This window comes from Synchiropus splendidus, chromosome 1 (genome assembly GCF_027744825.2).
Source record: "Synchiropus splendidus isolate RoL2022-P1 chromosome 1, RoL_Sspl_1.0, whole genome shotgun sequence".
In the NCBI taxonomy this organism is placed as follows: Eukaryota; Metazoa; Chordata; class Actinopteri; order Syngnathiformes; family Callionymidae; genus Synchiropus; species Synchiropus splendidus.
In genome coordinates, this window is record NC_071334.1 from 58,952,888 (window position 1) to 58,974,576 (window position 21,689).

Here is a 21,689-nt window from a genome sequence, read left to right on the forward strand (position 1 = left end):
TAGTGGCTGTCAAAATGGAAATCTATTCACTAGTTGAAAGGCTTTAACACTGAATTTGTAGGTGAGTGAGTTGCCTGACATTCCATTCTGTGACTTGTTTACCTGATGTATTGATGTTTTAATAGTACATTCTTCAGTTGATTTTTCATTTTACTTTATCTTTTGCTAGAGCTCCAGTTTTTGCCATTTTATTGTCTGTCTTTGCTTAATGCTCCATCACCGGGTTTGAATCATCTTTGCCAGTCACATAATTACATGAGCATGAAATGCAGACAGCGATACAATATACTATGGTGCCACCTGGTGATATTTACAATTACTGCCTCTGTCGTGGCGTTTTCATTTGATTTGTGGATTACTGCAATGGACCATAAGCATGGAAAGAAAAATATGGAAAAAAGTTAAACAACAAAAAATAATTAACTTTAGCATGTTTTTGTTTAATATTTTTACTACTTCAACTAACTAATTCACAATATTTGACATTTTGTATTTATTTACGTCCTTTACTTATTTAATGTTACATCTTTATTTTTGTTTTGCAATTCACTTTTTAACTTTAATGTGTTGTGGACCTCAGTTTCTTCTCATAGAGCAATTGTCTTACCCTGAGCTTGATGTATAAGCAGAATGTAGATCCCCCTTCCCTTGCTGAGTAAAGCCTGTTTACATACCGATGTAGCGTTGCTTCATACACGTTTCCACTGCCCACCCTTTCATAAAAAAAAAACACTTTATTTTGATGCTACTATTGTGCAAGCACCGTTTTTAACATTGTGTCAAAAACTGTGGCCTATTGAAATGGCTGTCTGAATACTGCTGTAAAGTTTTATTGTCACTATCTTTAACTCATGTTATGTCTATGACCGTTATTTGCAACATTTGTCTTTGTGTCACGATATTTTCAAACATTTTTGTAGCATGTGTGTATCATACTCTTGGTATTTTATTGATTTAAATTATTAGAACTTATATACTGCGTAGCTCTGGTGTATGACTGATTTCTGTGTCTGAAATGTGTACGTTAAATCCCCATGCGTTACTCCCAGATTGCTGGTGTTTCCTCAAGTGATCCGCGTTGCTTCGTCGTCGGACATTTTCGTGTGTCATGTGCTTTTCCGAAATGTCCCGAAGGTCTCTCGAGTAATGGGAGGAGTCAGCGTGCAGCAGACGTGGCAGCACGCCGTCATCAATGGGTGTTTTGTGCTAGTGCAGCTAGCAGGTGAGTCTCTTCAGTTGAATGAAATTATCAGAGTTGGTAGCTTTCGATCACTTGTAATTTTGGAAGGAATGGTTCATTTGTTAGACCTTTTGTGTCTACATCTTCGGTCATCGTTGCTATCCAGCTGACTGTCTTTGTACACGTGTACATTCTGAAAGTCAACTCTGGGAAGCTCAAGCTAGTTCACGCCACAACTTGTAAACACACTTATGAAAGTCACGTTCGTTCCTATATCTCTGGAAGGCAGAGGTAATAAACATTTCATTACATGAGAAAATAAACGCCTTAGTATACGCTCGTTATTGTGTGGTTATATTTGTTGTGTTTCTTGTTGTGTTGTACTCGAATATCATGGGATTTCTCCTGCGGACTTAGTAGCTTCCAAACAATTCATGCCAGAGACAACTACGACGTTTATCCACAAGCGAGAGATGTGTGTCTTTTGTTTTGTTTTTGTTTTTTTTTGCAATGGCGGCGCTCTTAAAATGGCACGAATGTTTCGCGTAAAATTGAACGACCGACCGAGGTTCTAACCAACACTTATTATCGAAACGACTTCATTTGATAGACTTGATGGTTTTGTGACTTCTTTTATGTGAACATCGTCGAAACTATTTGAGAAGTTTAAATAACAGACGTCTTACTTTGCTATAAATCTCGTTCATGGCACAATGTGATGTGGATATGTTGTTGTTGTTTGCCGACTGAATTCACTCATTATTATTATTATTATTACGTCTTGAATCTGTGCAACAGCAAGGTTATCGATTTTGCAAGTCTCTTGTGTCTTCAGTCCCCAAATGTCTACTTAACTCTATGCAGAACCTTTGACCTCATCTGAATGATAAACAAAAAATCTATTGAACTTGTATTATCCTAAGAAGAAGTTCAGAACTGTGTTGCAAAATACAATGTTCACCACTTTTGCTCTGACATATGCTTTTAAAATACAGTTATACTGTCATCTGAAGTGAGCCGTCAAGTCAGAGGAGATGATGGAAGAAAGTGGTATTGAGAGTACGCCTCCAACCAGCCCCACACCACCACTGAGCGTGCCGCTGACTGCCAGTGCCCCCCCACTGAGCATGGGTAAGCAATACGTGTATATAAGGGATTCTTTATTTCATGAGCATACCTCATGGACATACAACATAATGAAGTTGTACAACAGATACCATCAACTGTTTTCTCTTGGCACCTTCACTCAAGGCATTACCTACTTGTGGCAATGCCCATGATATTACGATTATAAGATAGATATTGTTTATCCTCAAGGGTAATTCATTTTCTTTTCGTTGACTCAGCTACCTAAGATCATTTGAAAAAGCTGTAATATTTTGAAACTTTCGATAATGTCACGCACTCTCTACAGGTTCAAACTCGTAATTTGCGGTTCAAGTTCTTGCGGTCCTCAGTTTAGGACATGGTTCTGTTGTTGCGTGCTTCACAAGTTAGATTTTGTTGTTGTTGGATTGTCAGATTAGACAAAGTTTAGACAACTCATCATCCAAAATGTCCTATCATGGTGATGCCACCAGTCATTGACTTGTTCTATATTGTTATATTTGGGTGGAAAGAGCAGATTGTGCATAATTAAAACATGCCATGAATATTTTATGATAAACCTTAAATAATCTCCATTTCTTATTCTCCATATATCGCCGTGTCCGTGGCTACTGGTTTAAGATGCTCTGCACATAACGCTGACCTAGCTTCAGTCCTTTCCCTGAGATAAACTGTATCCAAAAGGAAGAGCACGATCAGTGATACGTGAAGCAGTACACATATCAATTTTAAAACTTGCAAATGAATTGACACTCCTGTTAGTTTTCATTTCATAAGCTGCTGGGGTTGTTGATGAAATGCATACAAAAAGGAGATTGCTTATGGATTCCAAAGTCATGTCAAATAAAAGTCTGACTTTTCAACAGTTATGTCTTAGAAAAGGTCCTGATTCATGTTTAAGAAAAGCCTTTTTCTTGTTATAGGTTTATCGAGTCCCCTACCTTCTACGCTGGCCGGCTCCATCTCCATGGGCTCTCCTGCCATCTCCACCTCTCTCCCACCTCTCCCTCCCCTTCCGTCATTCAGCAGCCCGATGGCCCCTCCTCTCTCCCACACTTCCCAGTTTCCTTCTGTCTCCTCATTTGCACCCCCTTTGACCACCAGCACCTCCTTCCTCCCACCTCCTTCCCAATCTACTCCTCCACTGACCTCCTCATTAATGACCCAGCCACCATCTGGTGTGGTCACCCCTCCCGTGGGTCCTCCAGTCACCAGCTTCTCCATGAGTGCAGGGTTTGACATCACACGTGGCCATGCTGGTCGTGCTCCTCAGACACCCCTGATGCCAACGTTCTCCAGCCCATCAGCCGTTCCAGGTAGGGTTTTGCCATCTACGATAGCTGTGTTTGCCCTCATTCTGTAGCCGCAAAATGGCTGCAATGCAGGTCTCTGTGAAGGTTCCTAAGGATGTAATGTCACCTCCAGGTGTCCTGTCTAACCCAATGGTACAGCAGCCCACCATGACTGGTGGACTGGATGCCGGCTCCCCCATTACATTTCCAGAGGAACCAGAAGACCCCAGAGTTCCTGCAGACACCACTGGTGGTGGAGGTATCTGGGGATTCTTTAAGGTAGTAATGCAAAAAAGCAGAATTTTTGTGTGTGTGGTTATGTCAATATCTTGTATGTTTAGGACGTCAGAGATGATATAAAAATAGTTTAGTTCACAGCAGAATCATGTGATCTGAAAGGTGTTCTTTTTGGTAGAAAGTGAGAAGAGGAGAGCAACAATAGATGTTGAAAGAGTATGTGCTCATGGTGTTGTGTAGCCTGATGTGGTGACGATCATCTTTTCAGCAAATAATTTGCAGTATATAACACACACACACAACTAATTCACTCAACGTTTTTGTTCTCAGGGGGTAGCTGGGAATCCCATGGTCAAGACTGTACTGGACAAAACGAAGCACTCGGTGGAGTCCATGATCACTACTTTGGATCCAGGCATGGCTCCCTATATCAGTGAGTTGAACCTCTAGAATCTGTTATTAACTCCGTCTCTGCCACACAAAAGGTTCCCCTTTTCCCTCTCAGTGGGTTTTGAACTGGTCCAGTGGAATTGGAGATATTGTCTTGGCTGAGAAAGTTGTGTGATAGTCCGTGTTGGTCTGTCCGTTAGCAGAATAACTCCAAAAGGGATTCCTGTTCCATTTTCACGATGGATTGACAATGGAACTAGGGTGGCCCAAAAAGATTTTGTCACTAATGTAATCTAAAACTAGCCCTGCAGCACGAGCACCATACTTCCTTCTTTGCTTCCTAATGTGTGTGTTGTGTGAACCTGTGCTAGAATGCTACTGCCGACTACAGTCATTTTGCTCTCAATTCTAGCCATTATATTTTATTATTAAATGCTAAACTGGGTATCACAATATGGGTGGAAATTGCTTGGTGGAGGTCTGTACTATGAGTGCAGAGGGCTATTGTTTCTCCATTGGTGTGCACTTAGGCTTCCTGATTTATGTGCAACAAAAATAGCCTACATTTTTTTCTGTACACTTTTGCACACAACTTGCAAAACCGTAGGTGTTCACATACTTATACATACTTATGTTCACTGTGTATTGCTAAAGAAAGGTGATCTGTTTTTGGACCCGTTTTTGGAGGGTGATAGAGTTTGACCACTTTTGGTGGTAAAATACACATACTCGACACAAACCAACCCAGACCACTCGGTGGAAACAACCATGGACATGTTACACTCTGGCCTCAACTAATGTTTACTGAACTTGGTAACTATCTTTCTTCATGCTTTATTGTCAGAGTCCGGAGGGGACATTGACATAGTTGTGTCTACGGATAAAGAAACAAACGTGGATGCTGTCCGGGACGCTTTTCAGGAGGTTTTTGGGATGGCCATGGTGACTGGAGAGCCAGGCCCATCTAACATTGCTCCTCAACCACTGGGATATACTTCGGGGGTCAAGGTGAGTTCAAGCCAACATCTGTTGTTTCACTTTCTCGGCTTTAATGTAGCGGCATGTAAAAAAAGCATCGTCATCATATTTGTCCACTAATTCAACACTTTTTCTTTAATTTCATTGTTGAAAATCCATGAGCAGCGTCATGGATGAATGACTGTAGATGAATGGATGTAGATGATCTCACTTCTTTAAAGACTGAATTCTTGTTTCTTTTCAGAGTGTATGAGTAAATGTATTTCCTGAAAAGGGCACATAATGTTTGCAGTCCGAACCGGTCTCCCTCTCTGCTTTCATCCCCACATCCCAAAACAAAACATAACATATGAGACATTTTCCCTCGGGCAATTACTGCACTTCAGTCCACAGAGACGGAGGGAGTTGACAGTTTGTCATGTTCACAGTAAAAACAGTGTTTTTAGTTGCGTGTTTGTGTGTGCAGGGGGCGCAGGAGCGCATTGACAGTCTGAGAAGGTCTGGTGTGATCCATGAGAAGCAGCCCGTGGTCTCACTGGAAAACTTTCTCGCTGAGCTCTTTCCTGACAAGTAAGACTCACACAGGCTGAGAAAATTGTATTTCAGACAGTAATGCGCTTCCACATGGCTCAGCCCTCCTGACCTACCCTGCCGCTATCACAAACTTATGTCAGCCCTTTGTCTTGTCTGCTAGTATGTGAGTAAATGACAATCAAAGCTCTGAACTGGTCACACGTCTCTTCCAGGTGGTTCGACATCTGCTGCCTGATCTTGGAGGATCCTGTTCACAGCATTCACATTGAGGTCTTCACTCAGGCGACGCCTGTGGCTCTGGAGTATGTTCAGCAGGTAATGTAGTGAGTGGCACATACTGACCTCACAAATTGATCCATTCAAAACAGTTCAGAGGCCCTTGTCTCTTTTGGTCCACTGCTCACTGGTACTTCCTGAATGCTCTCATCGTGTCTACTGGCTTTCAAGGAAGTTATTCCTGCAATCCATCAGAATTTTACAAGCTGACAACCAACTCCCAAGTCTCCTAACCTTCCACAGAATTCTATATTTAGCAGTAAATATATTATTATTATTATCCTGGCATCATCCGACATTGCTGTCTTTATGGTTCTGATTCTGCTTTCTATCATTTCCAAAAAAAAAAACATTAGTCTGCTGTGTAGCCAGGGAAATGTTCCATTACTGTCACTAGCCGATAACTTATATCTCTTCATGGCGGAACAATGTGTGGCCAAAACACATCAGTATGAACATTTTATTTCTCTTCATTTGGCTTCATGCTGGACTCCGAGAGGAGAGGAAGAAAAAGGTTTCATCCTCAACAGAGACCAATTCAACTTTGCTTTGTGTCGAAGATGCTCCTCTACCTATCTACTAATAAAGCAGACAAGCTTGGCGTTGACAAGTCATACTCTAGTGGACCTCACAGGACAATTTCCTGCTGCTGTGATACTAAGAGTCAATAGTCCAGCTGATTCAGGAGTTGGTTTTATTAGCAGTGACTTTGATCTTAGTTAGCATGCAATTAACAGACCTGTCTTCATCCACCCTGTGTCCCCTGCAAAGGCCCAGTCTCTGACCCCTCCAGATTACAGCCTGCGATGGTCCGGTCTGATCGTGACGGTGGGGGAAGTTCTGGAGCGCTGCTTGCCAAACATCAACAGAACACAGTGGCATCAAGCCATGACGGGTATGACGCAGCGCCAGATGATCCAGACCGCCGCCAAATCTCTGGCTGGAATCTACAAACAGCAGCTGCAGCAAAGAACTCTGTGACACTCCAGCGGTCCACGTGTCCCTCACACGCCGGGACCCACTGCAGAGACACTGATAGTCGAGTGCTGACAGAGCATGGAGGTCTGCCGCTCTTTCTTGAGGACCACAGCTTTATCAGCTTGTTGTTGAGATGTTCCTACTGGCGACACGGATCTGGACACATTTTTGTTGCCCACATTTAAAATAGTTGAGACCATCACCCCACAGATCCCAAGTCTGACTACAATCAATTAAATAGCCTGCAGCAGTTAGTATGAAAACCTGTCGCTTTAGCTTTTAATCTCAGTTTGAAGCCACGTCAGTAGTGAAAGACATGGTTCAATGATTCAGATGCTCCTCAGATGGTTTGTGTTCTGGCAATTACTTCACATAGAATGAACAATCGACAGCCACAGCAGGGTAGGAGTTAGGCAGCCAAACACCTCGAGGTGCTTTATACTATACATATAAGAGCTATTTATCTTACAAGGTGAGCTGTTGGAACATAAAACAAGCCAAATTTCTCCTTCCTTTATTTGTCTGCATCAGAGAATTGTACCTGAAATCTTCAAGCTTTAAACCATTATCTCACTTGTTGTCAAACACTGAGCAGTATGCGTCATTCAGTGTTTGAGTATAGTTTCCATCTACAAACGTAAACTGCCAACATAAAACCTGCATTATCTGTAAAGTTCGGTTGAGCGCCAAACAGTTGATATGCTCTTCATAGTTGATGATGGCGGAAAACATTACATGCTTTGTTGCATTAACAGGTGTTTCTCATGAATTGCCCAAACCTTCTATTATGTATTGCAGCTTCCCATTTGCACTGAAGGAAAAAAATGCATTAATTAATTTAGAATGACTTTATTTACTTTTTAATTTTCCTACAGAGTTCGCATCGAGATTAATTTAGGTCTTGGTTTCTTAACCTTGGTGGATTAGGTTAAAAAGGAAATGTGTGAAGGAAAGGTGAAAGATGGTCTTAAATGCCGGATGCCTTTTTGTCTAAATACCATTTTAATTGTTTTGTCTTTTTCATTTTTTTTTTTTGTTCATTTCTGTGTTGTGATGTGAGCGGCACCAGTGATCCAGTTGTGTGATTTTTAAAGTGGGATTTTTCTAGTCATTTATGAATGTGTTTGGGGCCCAAATCATGGGTTTTAAAAAATATATATATATCCTAATGTCTTTTTTTTTTCCAACAAGCAGTGTGCCTTCTCACATACGTTCACACTGATTTGTGTCAATGTGATCTCAATGTTGATGCCGTTTCTGAACACTGTTGATTTTGAGACAAGGGCCAGACGTCTCCAAAAAAACATGAATTAAACACTTGTGCTCACTCTTCTTCTCACTTGTGTGTCTATTGTATTTGCACTGTTGAAAATAAAAAGTGGACATAAAATAAATACAAATAATACCGAGTTCCAAACTCGCCTCATCAGTACTGGCCAAGGGTTGTGCGTGGCCTGGGATGACACGCTGCCAAATGTCCAGCATCACATGCAGCACAGTAAGACCTTACAGTTTTTATTAAGTAGGTTGCTCTGGTTTAAGCGGGTTGTCTGGGTTGAGCTAAAACAATTTTGCTGAGACCCGCTTGCCTGTCTTGAAATAGTTGTAAAGACAGGAAGTCTCTGCAGCATGAAATGAAACAGCCATTTGCGACCTGCCAGTGGCACCGGGTAAACAATGCAGATACATCAGTGTGATTCAGACTGTAAGAAAAGGTATATTCGATCACTAATACTTTGGCACCCAAAACTCCAGCATGATGATGCAGTACTGTACAGATAACCTCATTGGTTATTCGGGCCACATATGAGGGATTATTAGAGGGTGTTCTTGTGAGCTTCGATCCATGAAAAGATTTACATCCCGACCAACTTCTCCACTGGTTGTGGAGTTAAAGACCAAAATGGTTTGAAAGTCTGTTGATCAAAGTCGAAGGAGGAAAGGTAGGAAATGTTATCATGCACATAGATGCACTCTGAGTAGGATGTTTGAAATCAAAATACTGTATGTAAACTATACTAATAATGTTCCGTTTTAGTTGGACACGCTGCATATTTTGTTGCTAACGTGAGCACCCCGCAGTCGACCCTGGAGATGCTGAGAAAACTCTATCTGGGCTTGTGAGTCTTGTGTGCAGCTCTGCTACAGTATTTGGTTGCCAAAGTTCAAAGCTTCAAAGCAGCAGCAAGACGTCCCTATCAGGTGAAATATGGACTGAGTCTGTAATCTACCCTAATTCAGAAGCTACAACAATTAAAATCAAGCTGCGGATGAAAGCAGGGCTTTATGCTTGTCATGTCGGATCACGCTATGTTTTGGCAACCGCATAATTCAGCCTCTGGAAACAGAGACCAGCACGAAGTGCCTCTGGTGAGGAAGGATTCTTCCCCCGGGCAACATGAATCATTGATGTGAAAATACAGTACATCTTCCTCCATTTGAATTGAAAGCTCAGCAGATGAAGGTTTGATTCATCTTGGGCCAAGGTTGAGCTGGAATTAACTTGGGGGAGAGCTGGTGCATCACTTGTTGACCTGCTGGCCAAAGAGATAGGACAAACTTTATACCGTCTTACCTTGGCCACGTCCTGTTTTGTGGACGACTGGGCGCCGAGAGCGGTAATGGCACCATATGTTGTTGTTGTTTTGGAGAAACTCAGGCCCAAGAGAGCCCAATCTCTAAGGGACCTCCATTGTGAGGGATATACACCCACACCTGGGTATGGAGATGTTCTCTGATAATGAGGGCAAAATGGAGCCAGACGTTTCACATCATCGCACAAATCGCTCCTGAAAAAACAGCTGGTTATCTGTATCTGAGCCAAAAGATCACCTGGCATCTTTGACCATCCAGGATCAACTTGTTTCATTCTTTCCATATTCCTTCTAGTTAGCGCACCTTTCCTCTGTTTTCACATTATCACAAGGCCTCTAATAATAATAATAAGGTAATACACGTAAGACTTCAAATCCTGTTTGAGACTGAATTGAATTGAATGTTTTCTTTTGTGAATCAGCAAAGAAGTTTACAATAATGTTGTTGTGCTCAAGTCATTTTATTATTGACGGACAGTGTGAAGCCCGGACCTTTGAGTGCCAAACCTTCCCCTCCACAATTCTTCTTCTTTTCCTTTCGTCTTCTCCCTTCAGGGGTGTACACAGCGGATCATCCTCCTCCATCTCACCCTGTCCTCTGCTTCCTCTTCTCTCAAACCTACAAACCTCATGTCCTCCTTCACCACCTCCATAAAGCTCCTCTTTGGCCTTCCTCTCCACCTTCTACCTGGCAGTTCCAACCTCAACATCTTCCTACCAATGTACTGGCTCTCTCTCTCCTCTGTACATGTCCAAACCATCTCCATCTAGCCTCTCTGACTTTGTCTCCTAAACACCTGACCACATGTGCTGTCCTTCTGATCTACTGCTTCCTGATCCTATCCATCCTGCTCACTCCCAGAGAGAACCTCAGCATCTTCATGTCTGCTACCTCCAGCTCTGCCTCCTGCCTTCCCCTCCACAATTGAGAAACAAATTCTATCCAGTATCCAGAACTCATCTTCGCCATTTCTGACTCTGAAGGTAATGAGCTCTTGACCTGATAGAGCCAACAGCGCCACATCATCTCCAAAAACGACGACATCTTCAGATCAAACTAAAATTCAACTTCTGTTTGTGAAGGTCTGACGTGGGCCGAGTGCAGCCAGCATTTATGCTGCCCTCATGAGATCACATTTAAAAATGAATTAGAATTTTTTTAAACCGAAATCAATTTTTGAGTTCTACTATATGTACATTTTTTTAAGAGCTCATTATAAATATTTCTCATTTTGTGTCTTGTTTTTCTTTGCCCACAGTTATTAACAATTATATTGAATTCGTAAATTCAATATGATAATTTTAAACACTCATTGTAACATTTGCTGTCTCTCAAAATAGATGAAATAAGAAATAAGATTCTTTGGTGGAAAAATACTTTTCAACAAAGGTAATAAAGGTACTCATAGTGCTGATATTTTTATGATTCATGCTGTGAGATTTTTTTAATAAAATGTGCAAGACAGTGTAATTACATATAATCATATAATGCCATGCAGTAAAGTAACTGCACTTTTCTGAGCTCCCTGTTTTTATGGTAAATATTTTTGAAACAAGATTTAAGTTAAATTTAACACCACTTTTCTTCAGTTTTTTGCCTCAACGTCCCTGACAACACTCTGTATATACAGTACACTGCCCCTCAGGAAATTTAATTGCCCACCCCTCGGGTAGATATCCACCAGACCTGGTGACAAACCAGCTGCCTTGCTTTGACTGAGGTCCGAGACTCTAGTCAAAATTTATTTGTTCACAGAGAGGCAAACATTACCACGACAGAAGCGAATAAGTCCCTCTGGATGTAAACAAAAGACATGCATGCTGAGAATATCAATGTATTTAAGATATGACCTCAACCAACCCCTTTTCAAGACCTTTTCTGCTGTACTCTCAGGGAGGCCAGGAACGCTATGTAGAGAAACGAAAACGTCAGGCGTCCTCTGAGATTCCGAGCTTTCCCTTCCCGTCTGACGTGACTGGACTCCAGCATGGTCTACAGTCTTCAGAAGCTAGTTTCATTCTGGTGAAATGTTCCACCCCTTGAGATGAGATTTGATGGGGTTTTTTAAGGTTAATCACTCTGCTGCATAGTATTTGCCCGGCTTTGAAGTGTCACTGACTTGTCTCTGGAACAATGCATGAATATACAGTATGAAATGATCTGACATCATCTACAAATAATTGTAAATCTAGTCTTAAGCGAGTCAAATTCAGAGCAGTGCTGCGCAGAACGAAAACCGGGAACACTCCTTTGTGAGGTCAGTTGAGATAGATCCTGTCAGTGCAACCATTAGAATGACACAAGAAATGCTGAACTGTTGCATGACAGCTGGATCGTTTAATTGTGCCAGTGAGCATGTAAGCCTGTTCTTCTAACCGGACGTCTTATGACTCATAAGAAATAGGTGAAGTGAGTTGAAAGAATGAGACACGAGTGGTGACCATCAGTGTTTCAGTGCTTTACAGGATCATTTTGCCCTGAAAGTTTGCCTCTAATGGGTTTTGAAACTGCAAATGCACAAGTTTTTCAAATGTAAACAAGCAGCAAGCAATGATGCAACCAACGTTTCCCAAACAAGTTATGGTAACATCTGTGAGGACTCGGAGGCGTGTACTCACCGACAGAAGGCAGAGTAAGTCCCACTCTTTACCCAAACACATGATATATTTTGCACTACCGACTGTTTACATTACCGTTCAGTGCTACTCCATCTCTGACCGGTTCAGACACTCAACAGTTCAGGCCATAATTTCCACAACAATGTAGTTTGAATAAAAATCCCACAAATCCCTCACTATTGGCTGATATTGCTATTAACATTAACAAATCCCTCACTATTGGCTGATATTGCTGCGACAACAGTGCACTGCAGTGTTTGGTACCGCCTGTGACATCACAATATGGTGGCTACGTTTGAACCTTGTCTGAATGTATTTAATGGTAGTACATGGAAACTAAATTCTCTTCAATTTTTTTTGTGTATACGGAATGAAAACTTAGTACATCTTATCTCTCATTATTATTATGTATTGGTCGATGTAGATGTCAGTGATATTTAAATGCTAAATATGTGACTCATGCTTTGCTTCTCTGGTGCTGTATTTTCACCCCATTTATTCCATTATTATTTGGTTTTCTGTGTCTGTCCCACTGCTTTTTTTTTGCAAATATAAGGCTAAATTACATGTCAGATCAAACAATAAAAAAATAATCTAATTGTATTTCCAAGTATAGTCACTGTTTTCCGGCGACTGCACCTTGATGGCGCCTCTTAGTCCTGATATCTTCTTTTGTAATACATTTAAGTAACTCACTCTTCCACTTGCTGACGTGTTCACGCTGACTGAAGCAACGAGCGAATACTTTGTTGATGTCTCCTTTGACTAAAGGCACATCTGCAGTGATCCATGGTGTCTGCAGAGAGATAGCAGCTCCGCTAGAAACAGATACAGTGGAAGTGTGAGAATGTGAGGCATTATAAAATCAATATGGTGGTTTTCACTGAGAGTATCTCACAGCAGCAGCTGTTTCTCCGCTCGGAATGGAGCCTGTGTGACATAGGGAGTGAGAAGAAATCCATTCCTCTGCTGGAGGAACTTCAGGCCGTGAGATTGTGTTCAACCAACTGAAACTTATGAGTAAACCTAAACCGTCGTCAGACATATCAGTCAGATTTCATATGACAGTGAAGTGCAGTGATGAGGAGGTGGGTGAGATTTGGTTGCGCTTGGTCAATGATGCCATTATGACAGCTCCATGGGCAACTGTTGCTGAGTCAGTCTGGGTTCTGACAGTAAGGAAAGAAGTCACATGAGGTCAATGAAAAACTGAAATAAGAGACAGTTGATTTGACTACATTAGATAACCTTTATTAGTGGATGTTGCATGTCTGCCTAAAGAAGTGAATATTAATATATTAGCAACTAAAATAGCATTATATGTGTCTTATTCATATCATTTATAAAATAAGAAAAAAAAATCTATATAAAATAGCGGAACAGCTGGCCATGAAAGAGTCTGATATTATTGTTGAATGCTGCACTGGTGAGACTCAGGAACTGACTCAGGATGGAGCGAATTCGAGGGAAATCTCGAGGGCGTCTGTGTTTGTGAGAGAGTGACGGTGGGGGCTGTTCCTGGTCCGGTTCTGGTGTGTTCCACCTCCTCCTCACCGCGCAGCAGCCTCAGCTGTCAGACTGGGTTGGACTGAGGTCCAGCTCACACGGAGCTCCGTCTTCTGGCTATGACTCTGTCGCAGATGCGGGCGGCAGAGAGGAGGCGGCAGCAGCTATGATCCTCCGGTACGTCCGCCCTCCTCTGGACCTCTGGACATGGATCCGACGCCGCCGCGGGCAGACGAAGGTAGAGCCGTTCGTCAGGTGCGCGTGTTCATCATGTGTGTTCCGCTCTGCAGCCACAGCACTTGTTGAGTGACGGAACACTCCGTCCCTCTCCTCATCCTCACCCGGACCTCAGAGCCGACATGGAGATGTTCGTTCATCGGGTCATTGGCGGGTCTTCATGGGGGTCAAACAGGGTCGAGACAGACAGACGTGATGTGCACCGAAGTTATACCTGAGTGGATAAAGCACATGACTATTTCAATGTAAATGTAATTAACTGAGGGGCAGGAGGGATTTTGGGATGAGTTTCTGATCACAGGTCTGTGGCTGCTGTGATGAGAGACTGGGCTGGATCATGGTCATTGAGTGTACCTCAACACTTCAATCCAAATATAGTGCTTTGAATGTTAAGGGTTGGAACCAGATTTGGAAGCTTCAAATTAACATGATCTGGGAGCATCAGTCTTTTGGGCTGAACTTTTTTTATCCCTATATTTCAGTTATTCATTTTAAAGGTGTTGTATGAAACATTTTATTTCCCATATATATTAAATTATTTCCATATGTTACAGTCACTTCAGACTTCAGGTTAATAGAATGAAACCATTCATACAGGAAGATTTGTTAAATGGTTTTGACTGAGTGGATTAAGAAAAAAAACTGCAATACCCTGCTCACACGTGGGCAGTTTTGTAATGCTGAGTATTCATTCACTCATTTTCTGGGCTGATGAAGCCCATCTCGGTTACACAGGGTGAGAGGCAGGGGACACTTTGGGGGACAGGCTGCTGTCTACACTCACACACAGACCTACACTGATGAACCGGCCTGTACTTGCAGAGTAATGGCACCCTGCAAGAGTCGCAAGAATCCTATCACTGTTATGTGAGGTCCAGCATTTGTAAACTTTATACTGTTAAACCGCACTATTTCAAAATGTATCCAGCTGTAACTGATCGTAAGTTGTTTGGCCCTTTAAAAATTGAGTTTTCTGGTCTTGATCCTAAAACTTATTCGCCCCCCTTGCATAAAAAAAAAAAAAACTTATATAGTAAGCAGACAATAAATGATAACTCAGATAGATAGATAGATAGATAGATAGACAGACAGACAGACAGACAGATGATAGATAGATAGATAGACAGACAGACAGATAGATAGATAGATAGACAGACAGACAGATAGATAGATAGATAGATAGATAGATAGATAGATAGATAGATAGATAGATAGATAGATAGATAGATAGACAGACAGGCAGGCAGGCAGACAGACAGATAGATAGACGGATAGATTTTTTTTCTTCCCTCTTCCTCACTTTGATTGCTCAGGATAAAAGCAGGGTGTCTTTATAGTGTCAAGTCTATTTTGGTGGGACTGTGAGATGCAGCTACAGTTGACAGCTACTGTCTGTGCGGACACATCAAAGTCATATTTTACCGACTGACTCCTTAGAAAAGCTGGATATTTTTACCCCTGGACGATGACGTCAGTCTTCTTTTATGGCCCCTGTAGTTGTTTACTGGAATGGGTCAACAAAACAAAAAAACTGAGTGATGGGGATCAGCGTGTGTCAGACCACATTTCCTGACCCATTCTATAGTTGGAGCAGTTTTCATATGAAGTGACAGGTCTGCTGCTATAATTGCTGACAAAGTCACTTTCAGAGTGAATTCAACATTAGCTACCTGAAAAGTCATTCATCTTTTTTGGGAACTATTGCTTAAACACGTCAGATATGATGGTAAAACATTGCCAAAATTAATGATCAGACTTTTTTACAAATTTTGTCTCACTAATAAATAATCTAAAATGGTCATTATTGTCCTTCATCTCCATTGTGTTACCTGTTGGTGCCACAACTTTTCCTCCTGTTGGTCGCTGTAATCTCGCTGTAAGCAGTTTGTAGTCGTCCATCGGGTAATTAAAGTGGTTTCGCCTCACAGCTGAGAAGGAATGAATTGTACAATCTGTTTCTGGTGATTGTTTTCCTGAGGGAAGCGCTAAAGGACACGTTGCTGCGTGCTGTGTCCTTCAAGGACGCAGCTCCTGAACTGGGGTGAATCCACAGAGAGACCAGCGTGTGAGAGAAAGTCTGGCACCAGAAAATGGAGCGCAGGCTGTGTGAGTTCAAGATACAGATGCCGTCCGTGGACGAGGTAGAAATGTGAGTCATTATTGTGTTTAAGGAAAGAACCTGAATTATCGTAGATTTTAGTGAATGACAGCATTTGTTCTCTTCCTCAGTTATTTCACATTATTGCCTTGAAGTGACGATGAGTCTTAGCCACTGCTTCATTCCACAACAGAATGTCCAGAAACTAGTTGTCGCGTATGTACAGATGAGTCAAGGTGCTTCCCCATCGCCTCTCCAGTGAGATGTTTTTGGAAAGCCCAACACAGACCCAGGGCATGCTGTTGTGAAGGAAAGAAATGACAAAACTGGACTCTTCCTTATTGATTCTGAAACAAAACTGCGAAAAACATGTTTAGAAAATAATGTCCATATATGAAGCTCAACATTATTCAAGATATTAAACCTTATATTTATTCATGACATTAAGCAGTGAGCAAGCAAGCACAGTGTTTTCCTCCCAGATGATCTGACAGTGTGTCTTGACATATTTGTTTCAGAGGAGACCAGAGGGCAGACTGTGAGATGGACCACACACCCTGGATTTCTAACATGGTTTGCAGAGGTGACAGATGAAAAAGGGATGGTGGTCAAGTTGATACCCCCCATGATATTGTGACAGGAAGTGATTTTGGCAGCAGATTTCAATGTTATTATTATGCGAATCAGGAGTGTTGATGCTAAATAGCAGCATGACTCAGCGTGAGTTGTTGTGTCGCTGACATTAAAAATAAATGCTCTCTAAGACAAATTATTCAACTTTGTTGACTGTATGAATGTTTCAAATGTCTGGAAGAGCAGCACAGCTGGGTTACAGCATAGTGAAACAGAGGACGTCGTTCATGTTGTTCGAGGCGATGGGTTTTGCCCTGATGTGCTTGTTCATGACATTATCAGACCATCAGACATTAAATGTGGCTGTCACCTCTTTGGTTGAGTCGAGAAGGTAGAAACCACCTGCAAAAGGGACTAAACTAGTATAGAGTCCTCCGGAAAGGACCCTCCTGGGATTATGTACTTATAAATCAGAGGGAATTAGGCCAGTCCTGGAGCATTATCCAAAACTAAATAGTTGGGTGCAAGCAGGTCATGGTGCGTGGAATAACATTATTGTCCCATGAATGGCTCCACACGGATCTGTCTTGAGGCAGAAAGCTCATAATAAAGTGGCTGGGTTTTGTTTCAGTTGGGTTTTCAACAATCTGCTGAATCATAATCGTGGGACATAACAGCGCACCGGCAGCTGTCATGCGATAATAGCAACATGGCCGTGCAAAATGAAGTGGCAAGCTCAAGATAAATGAATGTATCTTATCTGTCATCCAGCGCTGCTTCCCTACTGTCAGACCATTTCACCTTCTGCTGATTAAATCCTGGAGCCATCTCAAGGTGCCATCTCTCACAACGCTCCAGTCTGCCTCACCTTAATTCAATCTTGTTCTACCACCTCCAGCCTGCAACAGAATTACCTTCACAATCTTCCCTGGGCCTGAACAAGGCCAGATAAACTCGCTACGCTGCCCAAAGGTTGAAGTGAGACGATTGTTCTGCTTGGGTTGTGTATCTGTGTGACCCGCGCGTTGCATGGGTTTTTAATGGTACTTTCAGAGTCAGAATAATGACTTCTTGTCATGTTTGTGAAACTTTTCTAAGTGGGCGACTCAAAGGCACCGCATTCCGGTCAAAGTCTGGTGTTTTTGGAAAACGAATCAGTGCATGTCTTCCTGAAAGGTTGTATGAAAACGTTGATGCAGCCTTCCCTCTCAGTCAAGCAGGAGAAAGGTGTGCTTTTCGAATGGGTATTTAAATTCTATGTTTTCAAACACATGCTAAAATCAAGATCAATAAGGAACATAAAATAACGACCCATTTATTTGTAAATTTAACTTTAATATTTATTCTGAGAGGGAAATGACACGTCCACTTCAAGTGGGAGAATTACTGTTCTGATATTATCAATGGAATGAATCATAATAGATTAGTTATCTTTTATGAGACCAACAGTGGGGAAATTTGACTTATATGAATAAAAGAAAGGTGTGAAGCCAAATATGTTTTTGCTCAGTTTAATGCTCAGCTTTGGTCTCCTGATCTTCCACAGACAGTGAGGTCCATCTGAAAGGAAGGGGCCAAGCGACTCAGAAGAGGATGCCCCAGCGCCCCCTGTGGGAGCTGCAGTGTCGCTGTCTAGCCTGTGCTACTGGCCTCTCTTTTTGGATGATGGAGGGAGAGCCCTTCACCTCTGCCCTTCACTCTCTGCTGCACTCCGCCGGGGGACACTTCGTGGCCCTCTCCTCCTCCCCTTCCTCTTCGTCCTCGTCTGACTCAGCCGTCACTGCCATGTCCTTGGAGCAGAAGACCACTTTTGCCTTGGTCATCTTGCTCTTCGTGTTCCTCCTCATCCTCATCGTGAGATGCTTCCGCATCCTCTTGGATCCATATAGGAGCATGCCGACGTCCACCTGGGCAGACGGGCTGGATGGTTTGGAGAAAGGCCAGTTCGATTACACCCTGGCTTAAGAAACACGAAGAGCCCAGAATAGCCAGTGAACAGCTCATACATCACAACAGCCTCAGCTTCTTTTTTTTTCCTTCTCAAACTGAAAACTTCCATCCACAACTCTGTGTGCTCACATGAACTTGATAATGAGCACTAACAGGCCAATGGATGTATTCGCTGGACTTGGATTGTTGAAAATCAAATTAGAATGTATCTGCCACGTTCACTCTTACAAGTGTCTTTTTTAATACGATTAAACACAATCCACCCTGCTGTTATGCTGCCACAATCACACTTCCCTGAACCATTTTCCAACAACACTGCTACTTACAAAACACTGTACAGCATTGTGTACATGAGCTATCCCTACCTTACCCCGGTGCAATACCAAATCCATAACATTAGTCCGCTGACCCCTTCTTGTCCCTGAAGTCACTTAAAGATACTGTATCTGCGTATGCAGCTTCCACTCTGTCCTCCTTTCTCTTCAAGACTTGAACAAGGTTCAGATTTGGCACAGTGCATCGCAGCCTCACAGCCACTGCCCACCAACAGACTCCAGCGCTTTCAAACACAAGTCATTTACTTTTCCTAACTCAAGCCAAGTGTCGATTTTGCTTTACAGTCAATGAAATTTAAGAGGGTAAATATCCAGGACTTTAGTCATGTGTGGAGGTCTGTAACAATTAGCAGTGGAGTCTTACCAAGTTGAACATGAATAGGAAGTTATTTTTGGAACTATGCTGTACACTGTGATAGTTTGTTGTGATGCAATATGATTTTTGTTTTAATGCAAGAAAGGCCATGTTATTTTGACTGTCTGCTAAGCATATTTCTGAATGGTCCTTGGTTTGTGTTATCAATGAAGGATCTTGCAGACACAAAATGTTTCAGGCTGTGAAAAATACATTCAACTGGAAGAACATTCTGTTGTTCTTTGATCGAAACATCTTTAAACTTTTGTAAATACTTCAGCTTCTATTTTGGAGCTTTGAGATGATCAAATGGCAAATGTATCACCATGTGAAAAGAGTTAAAAAATAGCCAAATGAAGTAGCAACTTTGTCTTCCTTGAGGATCTCAGCCATGCAGGCAGCTTTTTTATGTGTATGGAGTAAAGCGTCTATGTTGGTTTGATAATGTGTCAATAACGCATTTTAACATGCCATTCATACACGAGGATGCTACAGAGAAACCATTTTAGTTTTGTTATTTGTCAAGATGAAAAGCATGCAGCGTGTAACAGGGTAACTTTCTTTGATAAATACAGCTCATGAGCGGCAGTCTTATATCCTTCATTGATTATGAGGAGGAGAACCTTGAGCCACGCTGCGCCATAGCAGGATACGCCGACTTCTTCTTTCATGGAGCAAAGTTCCTTTTAGATCTGCTCCCAGTTGGAGGCTTTTCAAAGATGTGTGAGGTGAACTATCTCATGAATGGAGATGACTCTCAGTAAAAGTTTAATGCCTCCTCTTGCGCAGTGGAGCCTGCACCATTTGTGATTTGATGGAATCCACAAATGTGTGGGAAACTAAGGACTAAGCTGTTGAGCTTCGATGTTCTAGGTCGGCGGTGGTCAGTACCTATTCAAGGTTGTAAATGGATGATGGGTTTGGTGCAGCCGAAGATCACAAGCAACATTGTGGAGCCAAAACTAATTGCCTGCTGCTTCATTAGTGACGTTAAACCATAAACTATAACTATAAAATAAGTTCAAAAGTGAGGTGTGGAAAATAAACTGATAAAAGACATTAAGTGTAATTAATAGATCAAATAAACTCAACATTCTTGTTGGTCAAGCAGTTAGCATTTTGTTAGCATTTCTACTAAGTAGCGACGCTAATTTCTAAATAATGTAAGCTTTTTCCTTGATTACCATTTTTCTTCTGTTTGTACTTTCGACCCCTGAAACGAATCAGATTTTAACATTAAAATATTCATCTTCAGAAGCCAGCTCTCAGTTTGAGGCTGCAATGTCCTACTTCAGGCTTATCTTCAACATCTCCATCATGAGTCCAAGATTAAAAATAAAACTATCCGCTTCGGGTCTGAAGCGTCGTCTGGGAATGAAAACATTAGTGGCACATACAGAGGGCATCAGGCCTGCCTGAAAATGATTGCAGACCATGTTGAAATTCAATATTAAATCAGTTACGTTAGTTATTTTCAATGTTTCCGGTGGAGGGAGGTGGTGTAAGAGGCAAACATGTCTGTCTAGTGTTCCGTTGTTTATATGAATATCACCTTTCAGAATAAGCAGGTGTGTCTCACTGCTCCAGAGATAAGTCTGCTCTCACATGAATTATTTGTTGCAGTTATCTGCTTGGTGCACATTTGACATGAACGCAGCAAAGCACACGTGTCCTGTAGTTAGTGCACCCTGAATATTTAATGACATCTTTTTCTTACAATGCTACTCCAGTTCCCAGCTTCTGCTTCCTCTGTGCACTGTGACTGCTGCTCAGTTTCCTCACTGCTTTGGAGCATTCAAAATGTCATTCATTCCAAATGCCACTGGATACAGCTGATGGTGATACAATGTAGTGCAGCTAACAAAGACCAATGCCACTGTTCAAGACCCTCGTGAGTGTCTCGGCCTGTGTGGGAGTAGTAAGGTCACCCACCATGTGTGACTGTGCTACTATACTGTCTGTTGAGCCAAGAACTGAAGGGAAGCCAGAATCAATAAACTATTTCCAAATCAAGACTCGGGTGAACTGACTTTTCTTCTCCTTGTATAAATACTTCAGGAAGAGTTGTCCCTAGTCTGTAGTACACAGGGCCGCTTAGGGCCTTCTATATAAAACAGCTATACAATGGTTTCTTCTATAGGAACTATCAACTTCACAAAAAAAGATACACTTTTTCTAATTAAGAAGAAAAATGACTAAAACTAGTTGATGAAACTGAAGAAGAAATGAATGCAGTTACTTCAGCTATACTCTGAGAACACTGACATTTTCCTGATACAACACTGAGCAAGCCAGTCCGCAGGTTGTAATGATGATCATCAATCACCTCATGGAGATAAGTCATTCAGCTGCAAAACAAAACGCCCCGAAGATGATGTGGAAACAGCTGCCACTCTGTTTCTCTGATGACATTAGTCACCATCTCTGTTTGTGAGAGGTTCTGTCAATAG

At 41.9% G+C, this 21,689-nt stretch overlaps 2 protein-coding genes across 4 annotated transcripts; both read left to right on the forward strand.

Moving 5' to 3' along the window:
* Positions 1–1,072: 1,072 nt before the first annotated feature.
* prrc1 (proline-rich coiled-coil 1) lies at positions 1,073–8,299 on the forward strand. Of its 2 annotated transcripts, none has more exons than XM_053849156.1 (9): positions 1,073–1,222; positions 2,176–2,311; positions 3,211–3,603; positions 3,713–3,858; positions 4,147–4,249; positions 5,051–5,214; positions 5,651–5,754; positions 5,931–6,033; positions 6,766–8,299. In XM_053849156.1, the coding sequence occupies exons 2-9, from the start codon at positions 2,215–2,217 to the stop codon at positions 6,973–6,975; spliced, it is 1,320 nt and encodes a 439-aa protein (XP_053705131.1). In that variant the 5' UTR covers positions 1,073–1,222; positions 2,176–2,214; the 3' UTR covers positions 6,976–8,299. The 2 variants fall into 2 exon arrangements, with proteins under 2 accessions (XP_053705131.1, XP_053705139.1); XM_053849164.1 differs by lacking the exon at positions 1,073–1,222 and adding an exon at positions 1,238–1,471.
* A 5,443-nt stretch (positions 8,300–13,742) lies between these two features.
* LOC128747244 (cortexin-3) lies at positions 13,743–21,167 on the forward strand. 2 transcript variants are annotated; one of them, XM_053844999.1, is made up of 2 exons: positions 13,743–13,946; positions 18,146–21,167. In XM_053844999.1, exon 2 carries the CDS (start codon positions 18,193–18,195, stop codon positions 18,562–18,564), a length of 372 nt encoding a protein of 123 aa, XP_053700974.1. In that variant the 5' UTR covers positions 13,743–13,946; positions 18,146–18,192; the 3' UTR covers positions 18,565–21,167. The 2 variants fall into 2 exon arrangements, with proteins under 2 accessions (XP_053700974.1, XP_053700965.1); XM_053844990.1 differs by having other exon boundaries at positions 13,746–13,929; positions 18,146–21,166.
* The last annotated feature ends 522 nt before the right edge of the window (positions 21,168–21,689 follow it).